At 35.6% G+C, this 12,597-nt stretch overlaps 1 protein-coding gene and 2 long non-coding RNA genes across 5 annotated transcripts in view; 1 reads left to right on the top strand and 2 right to left on the bottom strand.

Annotated features, from left to right (window-relative positions):
• Nucleotides 1-1,234: 1,234 nt before the first annotated feature.
• On the bottom strand, nt 1,235-1,857 carry LOC309484528. Its single transcript, XR_014200892.1, has 2 exons — nt 1,816-1,857; nt 1,235-1,398 (listed from the first exon to the last, which is right to left on the bottom strand). It is a non-coding gene; the product is annotated as an uncharacterized lncRNA (long non-coding RNA).
• LOC309484505 lies at nt 1,314-8,360 on the top strand. Its single transcript, XR_014200864.1, has 4 exons — nt 1,314-1,409; nt 1,818-1,857; nt 6,746-6,867; nt 8,024-8,360. It is a non-coding gene; the product is annotated as an uncharacterized lncRNA (long non-coding RNA).
• The window catches only part of LOC309484399 (neural cell adhesion molecule 1-like), a 13,125-nt gene continuing 8,656 nt past the window's right edge, over nt 8,129-12,597 (bottom strand). For 2 of the 3 annotated variants that reach the window (XM_082150709.1, XM_082150710.1), the window contains exons 12-16: nt 11,785-11,912; nt 11,521-11,686; nt 11,226-11,421; nt 10,089-10,214; nt 8,129-9,264 (exon numbers count right to left, since the gene is read on the bottom strand). In XM_082150709.1, the coding sequence (XP_082006835.1) occupies nt 9,225-9,264; nt 10,089-10,214; nt 11,226-11,421; nt 11,521-11,686; nt 11,785-11,912 (656 nt within the window). In that variant the 3' untranslated portion in view covers nt 8,129-9,224. The remainder of the gene's footprint in view (nt 9,265-10,088; nt 10,215-11,225; nt 11,422-11,520; nt 11,687-11,784; nt 11,913-12,597) is intronic. The other variant, XM_082150711.1, reaches the window with a different exon arrangement.

The raw sequence follows: 12,597 nt of genomic DNA, 5'->3' as shown, positions 1-12,597 counted from the left end.
CTTTCCAGGTGGCTGAGAAGCACTGTTCTGTGAGAGATGAGTTCTCTCTCTGACTGTGCTAGAATCAGCCAATCGTCCAGATAGTTAAAAATTCGCATGCCCTGACCTCTCAGGGGAGCGAGAGCTGTGTCCATGCACTTCGTGAACGTACGGGGTGCTAAAGACAGGCCGAACGGCAGGACGGTGTACTGATATACCTGACCGTCGAAGGCGAATCTCAAGAATGGCCTGTGACGGGGTATTATCTGGATCTGAAAGTAAGCGTCTTTCAGATCGAGGGAGATAAACCAGTCTCTCGGGCGAATTTGCGCGAGAATCTGTCTGGTTGTGAGCATCTTGAACGGTCTTATCATAAGAGCTTTGTTCAAGTATCTCAGATCTAGGATTGGTCTGAGAGCTCCATCCTTCTTGGGCACGAGGAAATAACGGCTGTAAAAACCTGCCTCGGTCATAGAAGGGTGTACCAGTTATATGGCCCCTTTGCACAGAAGCTTCGCTATCTCTGCACGAAGTAGGTGTGCTACTTCCCCATTCACTCTCGTCTCGGTTCGCGCTCGAAAGCGCGGGGGACGGCGAGCGAACTGCAGTGAATAGCCTTCTCTCACTGTGCTCAGCACCCATTCTGACACGCCTGGAATAGCTACCCATGCTTTCACATGTATGGCTAAGGGCAGAATGGCCTCCGGGTTCCGATAGCCGTGATGTACGGGCTCGAGAACCTGATTTGGAGGTGCGGGCGCGGTGCGCGCGCTCTCGGTGCTTGAATACGGCGGCTCGCATGCAGAGATGGCTGGCCGTTTTACACACATTAACCCGGTGGCTTTGGACGGGGAACATATTGTGTGATGGACAGCGCGCGATAGCGGCGCTGGGGGTGCAGTGTTCGTTAGTATGTGTGAGCGCTCGGGGGCGGGCACAGGACTTACACACCGCGGGTGACCGGTAGTGAGAGGCCGTGTAACAGAGCGGGCAGTGGGTAGGTGTGGGCACGGGATTGTGGACACGTGACCTACATTCAACACTCGAGCGGCTTTTGTCCGCTTTATGAGAGTGGGCTCTGATAGAGACATATCATAACACTGGTAATAGGGAATATTTCATTCACAAAGAAAGAAAGGAAGTCTTAGGTTGTGTTTGGAAGTAAATACTAGCTTAATGCTTACTAAATATTTTTTATATTAAAAAAAATCATGTGAGGGGTGTCCAGAAACTTTGTTTCCATTTTAAAATGTAATTTTGAGTAAAAAATTATGTTAAAAACAGTGACTTTGGTGACCGTTTACCCAAACCTTTTTTTGTTTGTTTGTTTCAATAGTGCCTACTAGTAATCGACATTTCTTGCTGACTGCAACAGCTGTGTTTTTCTTTGTAATAGCTGTACTGTTAGTCCTGTTTGGTCTTATTATAAGGTGAGTGGATAAACAGTATGTTGAAATTCTAAGAGAACATGCTGTTCATATGTGTTAAATGGGAACTGATTGCATGAGTTTGTATACTTTGTGGAAATGACACTACATATTACACAAGCCCTGCTGTGATCATCACTTTCCATCATCATTTACTGCATTCAGTTTTGCACTGCTGGTTATCTTAATCGGTGTGGCAGTCAAGCATGCAATCGTCTTCCGCAATGTCTTGCACGATAGCATAGCCTAATACTAACCGATTTACGTAAATCATTGTTTCTTAATCTTGTGACTAGGATGTGGTATTCTGATCATCTTGAATTATTAACAATAGTATAATTACTTATCTTAATTGTATGGATTTTGAAGGCAAACACATCATGTATTGTAAGTCTGTTCACATATTTACAGGAGGAAACAGATTACACCAAAGAAGCTGGACACAGAACAGGTATTAAATCACATGAACAATGCATCTGATTTTAAACAAGCAAGATGCCTCTGCACTTGTAAATATGGTTACACTTTAATTCGACAGTCCAATGACTGTCTTAATGAGTTAAGTTAACATGTAGGCTAGTTGAAAAGTTAGTTATAGTCAGTAGAATGTCTGTTGGGGAGCATTGAAATAAGTCTATAATACTCTACTGAGAGTAAGTTGGCATGTGTACACTGTTAGACTTTGCCGTAATTTTACAGTTACTTACCGCAAAAAAGCCCAGTAAAATACCACTTATATTATTTACGGTTAACTACTGTAATATGCACTGCGTTATGGGTATTTTTTATGAAATTTACAGTAACTTACTGTATATGGAATTTACAGTACTTTACTGTTTACGCAAAAGCAGTAGTGCTACTGTAAATGAAGAAGACAGATTTTTTTAAATTTGTATATGCATATTGTATTTATGTTTTAGGCATATTAAAATATCATATGATAATGTTTTATATTTTTCCCCCCATCTTGTTCTGCAGATGAAAATCATGAATCTGCATTCTAATTTTTAAGCTATGCAAACACTGGATGTTTATATACATATACAAAAATTCACAACTGGTTCCCATACAGGCAATATAAATGTATTTTTATTTTATTTTAAATTAATATAAACTTTATATATATATATATAAGCTTTGCTTACACCTCACAAAATTTAAATTGTTGCAAAGCCCGCGCAACAACCTGGCAGAATGTAAACTGAGGTTTGTGTGACGTCACGTGTCGTGTCGAGTGCGCGCTCATAACGGACGTCCCTGCTGAGAGTGGATCGCTAGACGCCAGCTGGGGATTTTTCTGAGGTAAGTACTTTTTACTGAACAAATTTATTTTAAAAGTTACTTTTACAAAGTAAACCATTACCAATACTAATTAAATATAGCTAAATTTATGAAGAAAGTCACTTAAATAATAGAATCTAATAGGCTTTTAATAACAGCTCACAGGACAGTCTAATTTTCCTCGAAACTGCTGCTTTAATATCCCATTAAATGCCATAGAATTGACTGACTGCCTATTCCAGTAGATGGACCCAATCTAATATTTACACAAACAAAGGTTTTCTGTCCTTTTTACGACCAGTTATGGCATATTTTACTCGTCAGTTAAATGCGTTTTGAAGTAAGTTAGGCCTAGCGCGTTTTTTCAAAGGCACTCTCTCGCGCTCTCTCTGCCCCAGGCCCGGTTCAAACGCAAGCAAGAGATTGCTACTTTGATACTGTTACTTGATACTGTTATAATATATTGGCGAAACAGATTTGCCAAACCAAACGCTCCAGTGCATATTTGTGCTTATTTGTTTTCGCGCTCTGGAGAACGCAGGAGTTTTTATTCAGTGCCGAATTATGCAGGCTCGCGAAAACTCTCATTAACAAAGTGTAGACACGATGTAAGAGATGTTACAGCTAGCTGCTACGTATAAATGCTGGATTCACTCTGCACAGGACCGAAATATGACATGTTAAAATAGTAATGCATTTAAAGCAATGTAAAGGCAGACTAATTGAAAAATATTAATTGCAAAATATTCATTTTTAATTCTATGCCAATTATTGGTATTTAACTGTCATCTGATTGATCAATCTAGCAGTCGTCCTAGATCTGTCATTTATCATGTTCATAACATATAGTCATTTGCCAATAATCATTGCTGAAAAATAATGTTTCTTCTATTTCTCTCTTTTCCCTGTGTCAACAGGAGCTAACTACAGCCCAAAGGCTCTTTTAAGAGCCTCAGCACTGAGCATCTTTGGCTTTGTAAGTATGTTTTGACTAACTATCAGATGCATTATGTGATATTGTAACATAACTTGCAGTACTTGCAGCATAACTTTTTTTAGGAGCACTTGTGTGAATCAAGAAACATTTCTGATTATTTTCAGTTGTACACCTTTTTTTTCAGGATTCTTTGAATAAAAAGTTCAAAAGAACAGCATTTATCTGAAATAGAAAGCACTACTGTTCAGTCAGTATTATTTTTTTTATTATTTTTTTTTTGGGTTGTTGAATGAAATTAATACTTGAATTCGACAAGAATGCATGAAATTGACTTAAAGTGACAGTAAGAACATTTGTAATGTTACAAAAGCTTTCTATTTCAGATTTAAGTTTGAAGGGCCATAAAGTTACTCAGTGTACCTTTAACGTAATTGTACATTCAGGCAATTAATAGAGTTCCCTAACAAGGGATGTGCAATAAAGCTATACTATTTAAACTAACTCGACTGGTAATAACTGCTGTTGCACAAGTTGATTCCTCATCTGTCCATGAACAAATTTAGATTAAATAAACTCCAAAACTCCAAACTCAACCATTTCTCACACATTTTCTCTGTTTTTTTTGTTTGTTTGTTGTTTTTTTCAGATCAGCCATCAGTGGTTTACCGGTATGGAGGCCAGTCAAGACCAACTGGGATGCTTTGGTTGCGTATTGTTATGATCCCTGCTTTGATTTGTTATGAATCCAGTTCTATTTTTGCATCCTCCTTTTGATTCTAAACTGAACTCAAATGGCACTGCGAATTGGGTAAGAGACAAACATAAATTACTTAATTGGGGAAATTGAGAGATGAAACCATGCTGATGACCTCTGTCTGTGGTGAAGTAGTGAGTTTGACGTGTAATTAAACTTGAGGTTCTGTGGGGTGCGGACTGATTCGATTCCATTCCTAGAGCTTCCGGACAAATCTTTGGGGTGCGGACTGATGGGGCAGGGAACCCGAGGTTACCCCGTGAGTCAGTCCTAGAGCTTCTCATGTACGATTTTAGGGAAAAATCAGTTTTTTTGGATACGTTGATTTCTTAGGCGTGCCGCAAGAACACCACAGACACAGTGTAATCACCATGGGAAAATCTCAGAGTAAAACTGGGAGTTGTGAAAAATATGATACACCGGTGTATTGCCAGATGAGAAGTTTATCTATGTATTATCTTTTTACTCTTTTAATTCATTTTATAACTGTACTGAACATTTTTTTATTGTTTTTATAACTGTTTTAAAGTGCCCCTATTATCCTATTTACTACAACACTTACCTACAACAGGTTTACGTGCATCAAAGGTAAAAAAAACTGTTGAATTTTCTCATAATATACATTTGCACATCACCACATTTTTCAAAGATTCTTAAACGGCTCGTCAGATGAATCAATCTCTCTAAATCCCTCCTTTCCACATGCTACTGGCCAGACAGCTCAGTCTGTTGTGATTGGTTTACTGCGTACAGTGCGCGTGTCTTAAACAAAAACACCCATTGCCATAACAACATCAGCTGTCCTGAGGCTTCCTACACTGTAAACTAAACACAGTAACGAACAATGACATCGATTTGACCATATCCGAACGCGAGTCCAATAATGAAACACTGGGAGAACTAGTTATTCAACACGAACCTCCATCACAAGGACGACTCAAGCAGGACGTTTCTCAGTGATATACTGCATTAATAGACACAGTTATAGATAATCGTGGCCCACAAAGTGATTAGCATAGGTATTTAAAGGGTTAGTTCACCCAAAAATTTAAATTCTGTCAGTAATTAGTCACCCTCATGTTGTTCCAACCCCGTAAGATATTTTTTTATTAAATCTGAGAGCTGGATCACTCCTCCATAGGCTTCTAAGACATTATAACTTGCTGGCCCAGAAAATGTATTAAAGACATCGGTAATATAGTCCAAGTGACTACAGTGGCTCAATCTTAAGTTTATAAAGCGACGAGAATACTTTTTGTGCGCAAAAAACAAACAAAAAATAACGACTTTATTCCACTATTCATTTCCTTCTCTCTGGGCCTCGAGTTAGTTCACGTATTATAACTGCGCAGCGCTTCTGTATTGTACGTCACACGCATCACACACATGACCAGCGTCGGCCAATAGTGTGCCTACGTGTGACGTACAACACAGTTATACTACATGAACTAACTCGAGGCCCAGAGAGAAGGAAATGAATAGTGGAATAAAGTTTATTTTTATTTATTTTTTTAATTGCGTTTGTCCACATTCCTCTCCTACGACGAGACAACGTTTTGACAGGCCATCCGTCCCATATCCGATTTATATCTGATTTATTTTCACATATGAATGAGGCCTGAAACCGATCTCGAAATATCTGAATGCATGTGTTTTTTTTCCTGTTTACACTGTCATAGAACACATCCGATCTGTGGCCTTAGAGCTGTTACACACTACATGAAAGGTCATTTTCAAAAATCCATAATAGGTGCACTTTAATTTTCCTTGCTTTTATTTTGTGATTATTTTAATTCCTTACTGCGTAAAGCACTTTTAATTGCCAAAGTGTATGACGTGCTATACAAATAAAACTGCCTTGCCTAATGTTGCATCACAATAAATAAATAAAATGGATGTAATTGATTGTGAGAGTGAATAAAGAATATGCTGATGTACATGGACTCAAGTTGATTTTTTGGAATTTATTCAATTCAATAGCATTCATGTAAAATATAAATAATAATATAGTGTAAAATGGGCTGTAATACTGTAAAATGAAATTGCGGTATGGACATCATACTGTAAAATTAAATTGCGGTAAGGGCATCTTACTGTAAAATTGAATTGCGGTAAGGGCATCTTACTGTAAAATTAAATTGCGGTAAGGGCATCATACTGTAAAATTAAATTGCGGTAAGGGCATCTTACTGTAAAACACATTTACAGGTAAGCTACTGTAAAGGGGAACTTACAGTAACTTACTGGCAATAGTGCTGCCAGTAAGTTACCGCAAAAATACGATAAAATGTCTAACAGTGTAGTTCGAATAATGTCTAAAGTGGACTTTCGAAATGAATAAATATCTACGGTTTTATATTTGATCAGACACCAGCAGTCACTGTCACAGATGATATCTATGAGAACCTGAGACAATCACCCGAGTCTGAAGAAAGCCATACCAACCTGATATATGCAGATCTAAAGCTTCCTTCATCAAACTCAGAAAGGTAATGAATAAAATGTCTCATCACCAGCCTGATTATGATTGTTTGTGGAGGGAAATCTGTGGAATTAATATATAAACCCCTTGAATTGGCTGTGTTGACATATTCCCTGCTGAAACAGCAAGTGCGGTCAGACATCAAAGGAACATCAATGGGTTTATAATATACTGTATATACCGTTCAAAAGTTTGGGGTCAGTAAGATTTTTTTTAATGTTTTTAAAAGAAGTATCTTCTGCTCACCAAGGCTGCATTTATTTGATTAAAAATACAAACAAAAACAGTAATATTGTGAAATATTATTCCAATTAATCCTATGTGAATATACAGTAAAGTGTAATTTATTCCTGTGATCAAAGCTGAATTTTCAGCATCATTACTCCAGTCTTCAGTGTCACATGATCCTTCAGAAATCATTCTAATATGATGATTTGATGCTCAAGAAACATTTATGATTATTATCAATGTTGAAAACAGTTATTTACATTTTTATTTCATGATGCTATGATGAATAGAAAGTTCAAAAGAACAGCATTTATCTGAAATCTAAAGCTTTTGTAACATTAAACACTACCGTTCAAAAGTTTGGGGTCAGTAAGAATTTTTATTTTATTTTGGGGGAAAGAAAGAAAATAAATCAATACTTTTATTCATCAAGGATGAGTTAAACTGATCAAAAGTTACAGTAAAGACATTTATAATGTTAGAAAATATTCTATTTTAAATAAATGCTGTTCTTTTGAACTTTCTATTCATCAAAGAATTTTGAAAAAAATTGTACAACTGTTTTCAACATTGATAATAATAATGAATGTTTCTTGAGCATCAAATCATCATATTAGAATGATTTGTGAAGGATCATGTGACACTGAAGACTGGAGTAATGATGCTGAAAATTCAGCTTTGATCACAGGAATAAATTACAGTTTAAAATATATTAAAATAGAAAACAGTCATTTTAAATTGTCATAATATTTAAAAATATTACTGTTTTTTTTTTATTGTTTTTTATCAAATAAATGCAGCCTTGGTGAGCAGAAGATACTTCTTTTAAAAACATTAAAAAATCTTACTGACCCCAAACTTTTGAACGGTAGAGTATGTATAATTTTAAATAAAAAAACTGTCTAATACATATGTTTTTATTGTTTGTTTTTTAGACCACGTTCCAACACTCAAGAGGGTTACACCGTGATCTACAGCCTTCTTAGTTACAAAGAGTGACTGAATCTCAGCGCTATGAATAATGAGCTTTAGTAAGCATGTGTTGGCGATATTTCTCTCTTTTTATTTTAAAAGAAATAGTTGTGAATGCATTTACATTGAGTACAAAATCACCATAGGTTCAAACATTAGAATGAGTATAAAAGCATTAAAAAAATAATATATACAATGTACAGTGAAGGTAAAAAAATTATTAATAAATCTATATGTACATCTTTATGCATGCATCTGTATTTACATCCACGATTAACGTCACTTGACCCAAAAAAACAACAACAAAAAAACATACACAGTGTATTTATGTAACAATATATGATTTGGAAATAACACTTAAAAAATAAAATGCAAAGTTATATCTATATTAAAATGGTTCATTTTTATTATTGCTCACATAAAAAGTTAAAATACTGTCATCATTTACTCATCCTCATGCCAAACCCTTTAAACTCATTTAATCATTTAACTACAAGCATAGGTTAAATGCGCAATAAATTAACACTAGTGATGCGTCTGCGAAATATTATGCTCCCATTATGACATTCATTTTATTCTTCAAAATATCAACATCATATTATACTTATACTGCATTTATCTGCTCACTACTGAACATACATTCAGCTCAAGCAGCATTTGTCATGTACAGCATCTACTGTACTAGATCACACTGATAATGCTTTCAACATCCTACATTTAATAACAAGCATAATCTAAATCTGGAACATGTTCCTGCAAATAACAGTCGTCTTCATGATGTTTATATATTTGTTCCAGACTACATCACTTTAAGGTCAAGCGTGCCATTTCTGTGCTCAAATTTTTTTCATCTTTTTGAAAACTCCCCCATCTGTCATTGGTCGAACCAACAGATAGTCCCGCCCAAATCTCACGCTATTGGTTGAGCCAGTCTTGCTATGTTGGGCCCGTCGAGATGCTCAAACAAACACAGCAATGTTTTCATAGCACCACAGAGCCATAGTGTTTAAACCTTCATGGACTACAAATGGATTATGTATAGTATTTTAACACACACAAGAAAGAAAAAAGACACACCCTTAAGCTCACAATCGGATGTCTCGAGATTTGTGTGAAATTTCTTCACTCTGTGAATTTAAATTGTCTCCTGTATAATCTCTTCTTCTACGCCTCTCCTGTTGGATCATCAGATTCTGCTTTCTTCCTACAAAAAAAGAGGGAATATATCATTATTTCTACAGTGCAAATGATACAGAATACAAAAAGCTGCTTTCTGGGTTAATTAGGCAGCTGAATTGTTTTACTTTTTTTTTTTTTCAGGGGGAATTGATAATAGAGAAAAGAATAAAACTTGTGGGACATGGGTTGAAAAATGGCAATATGAGTAAGTTATATCATGGCTTAAAGGAATAGTTCTCCAAAAAAAGAAAATTCTGTGATCATTTACTCATTGTTTACTATTTAATGGTATTTAATGTTTTTTGGATCTGTGCAAACGACACCATTTTCAACTAAAATGAAAATGAAAAGTTTAAAAAACGGGTTTCAAAGTGCAAGTTTTTCAAAACAATACCATTATCATCTCTTTGTAAACTACAAAAATGCAAATTTGTGAAACCAGTGACATCATGCGCATGCATATTACATGTTCATTTTAAAGACAAGTAGTGTTTCTTTACAAAGTGACAGCGCCAACTACTGGCCTGGCAGCAGAATACAGTGTCATTTTCGTGGATCATTTTTACAATGTTGCTGCCTGTACGCAAAAAAGCGAAGGAAAACCTTTTGCATTTTTAGTATATCACTGTCGCGTTAACATACCCTAAAGGAAGACATAAGCTCAGACATATCATCTCCTAAAGTAAGTCACATGCAGCTTAAGGATGAGTAAATGATGACAAAATGGTAATTTCTGGGTGAATTAGTCCTTTTAGTCTGGTTGCATAACACAAAACCCACATGCCATTTTTTTTGTGAATGACAGCTTTGATGCCCAGCAGCATTCAGCCCTTTGAGGTTGGCACCTACTCGAATTTGGTAAGAGGCGCTTTGTCACACGTGACCTCTGAATGAACGCCATTCACTGCCCCATTGGGCGCCTGAAGCTTTGGGATGCTGCCTCGTGGAAGCGTTAGACCGCTCAGCTTCATGTCTCTGTATCAAAGGACACATGAGGACTGAAGCTTAGAGCGGTGAAATCACACACAGCAAACAGTAGATCATCCAAACCTCCAAAATTGGACTTAAAGATGAAAAACACTGGAATATTCATTGATTCATGTCAAAAATATAAGAGACACTTACACATATATATTACTTAATATTAAGTGTTAACCATTTTGTTTATATATATATATATATATATATATATATATATATATATATACATGTGTTCATTTAAAATATTCAAAAAGAATCTTTTTTATAGCATTTATTAACCTTTTGTTACTTCAAAATACGTTATAAAGGTATTGTTAAAAATTCATTAATAATTCATTATTATTTATTTATTTATTCAAAAAGAGAATTAGGCTATATATAATTTAACATTAACCAAGATTTGAAAAGACTGCAAAAATATTTTATTCTTCATTGTTAGTTTGTCTTATTACAATACACTTTATATAACCTTAATTATGTCAACCATAATGCTGTGTGTTATCATCATTTCAGTTATAATCAGCTTCAGTTATTTTTGCCATCATCACATAAAATTCCATAACAGTGAGTAAAACAATTAGAATTTAATTATTTTTTACACTAATTCAATTATTTATACTTTTCGGCCAATTTTTGCACGTCTTGGCGTATATATACTGTACATACAGGAATAGTTCACCCAAAAATGAAAATGATGTAAGGACTTTTCCTCACACAAAGCTATCATATAAATTCCGAAGACTTAGGATATAGTGTACAAGTCTTGTAGATTAACTTTATAATTTTATGGTGCTATTTGTCTTTTTTTTTGCATCCACTTTTCTTGTATAAAATTTACAAGAAATCGAGAGACAACATTTTGGGGTGAACTATTCCTTTAAAGAACTATATGCAATCACCATGATCTGTGCAAACAATGGCTCTTTGTAGGAAAACTAGAGTAGAAAAGAACAATTGTATTGTGCATCTCTGCAACACAAACATCGAAGGATGAAGTTATCTTACCCAGTTGAATTACTCGCCTCTTCATCCATCCCTTTAGACTCTGGCATTTTGTGTCCAAATAGTTTACGAGCGAGGAAATTAAGCAGGCCGCAGTGGTTGGTGTAGCAACAGAAAGCATCTACTGATACTATCAACACCAAGAAGATGAACATTACTATTCCCACCACACCACCTTTCCCAAGCATCGGCTGACTGACTGCAAGAGAAAGAACGGGGAATCAGTTGATTTCACTGAAGAGTTTGCATTTAAGCATATAATACATAATAATATTTGGCTCGCTCTAATCAATCCTACCAGGTTGTGGGACGGTGAAGTTAACTTTGGCAGAGCTGGAGGAGCCGTTGTGGTTTACTGCATAAACTTCCATTTGATATTCAGCGTTGTACTGGAGATCATGGAGCTGGATTCTGCTGGAGTTTCCAGGAATTTCTTTTTCAGTCCATTCCTCATTCTCCTTGTTCTATTCGAAATGGCACATTTTACACTGATATAAGGCTTGTACTTCACATATTTAATAAAAAAAAACATGAAAGATACGATGAAGTGATTCGGACTGACCCCTTTGTAGCGTACAACGTAGTGTAGGATGGGAGAGCCTCCGTCTTTCAGCTGTTTAATGGGGATGGAGACGGAGTTCTTCTCCAACTTCTTCTCGTTCAGAGAGAGAACGGGGCTGTCGGGTTCCCCTAAATGAGGGAGAGAAGAAACATCAGATGAGAACAAAGAAACAGTGTAACGGGTTGATCTTAGGGCTGGGTGGATTTTCATAATGATATTTTCAACTTTATTTTGACAATATTTGATGTACACTAACATTCTAAAGTTTGGGGTTGGTAAGATTTAAAAAAAATGTTTTTGTAAGCCTGTTATGCTCACCAAGGCTGCATTTATTTGATCAAAAATCCAGTAAAAACTGTAATATTGTGAAATATTATTATCATTTAAAATAACTGATTTCTATTTGATTATATTTTAAAATGTAATTTATTCCTGTGATCTAAAGCTTTTATTATTTTTTTTTTTTTATTATCATTATTCAGTGTCACATGATCCTTCAGAAATCATTCTAATATGCTGATTGCATATGCTGATTAATATGCAAGAAACATTACATTATCAATGTTAAAAAAGGGATTTTGCTGCTTAATATTTTGTGGAAACAGTGATACAAATTTTCAGGATTCTTTGGCGAATAGAAAGTTCAATAGAACAGTGTTTAATTGAAAAAGAAATCAATAGTAGTTACATTATAAGTGTTTTTGCAGTCACTTCTGATCAATTTAATGCATCCTAATGCAGCTGAATAAAAGTCTTCATTTCTTTAAAAAAAAAGAAAATCCTAATGACCCCAAACTTTTGAACAGTAGTGTA

This window comes from Leuciscus leuciscus (genome assembly GCF_965113295.1).
Source record: "Leuciscus leuciscus genome assembly, chromosome: 20".
NCBI classification, from domain to species: domain Eukaryota; kingdom Metazoa; phylum Chordata; class Actinopteri; order Cypriniformes; family Leuciscidae; genus Leuciscus; species Leuciscus leuciscus.
Note: the sequence above shows the minus strand (reverse complement) of the source record. Positions and strands in the feature narration are given on the sequence as shown.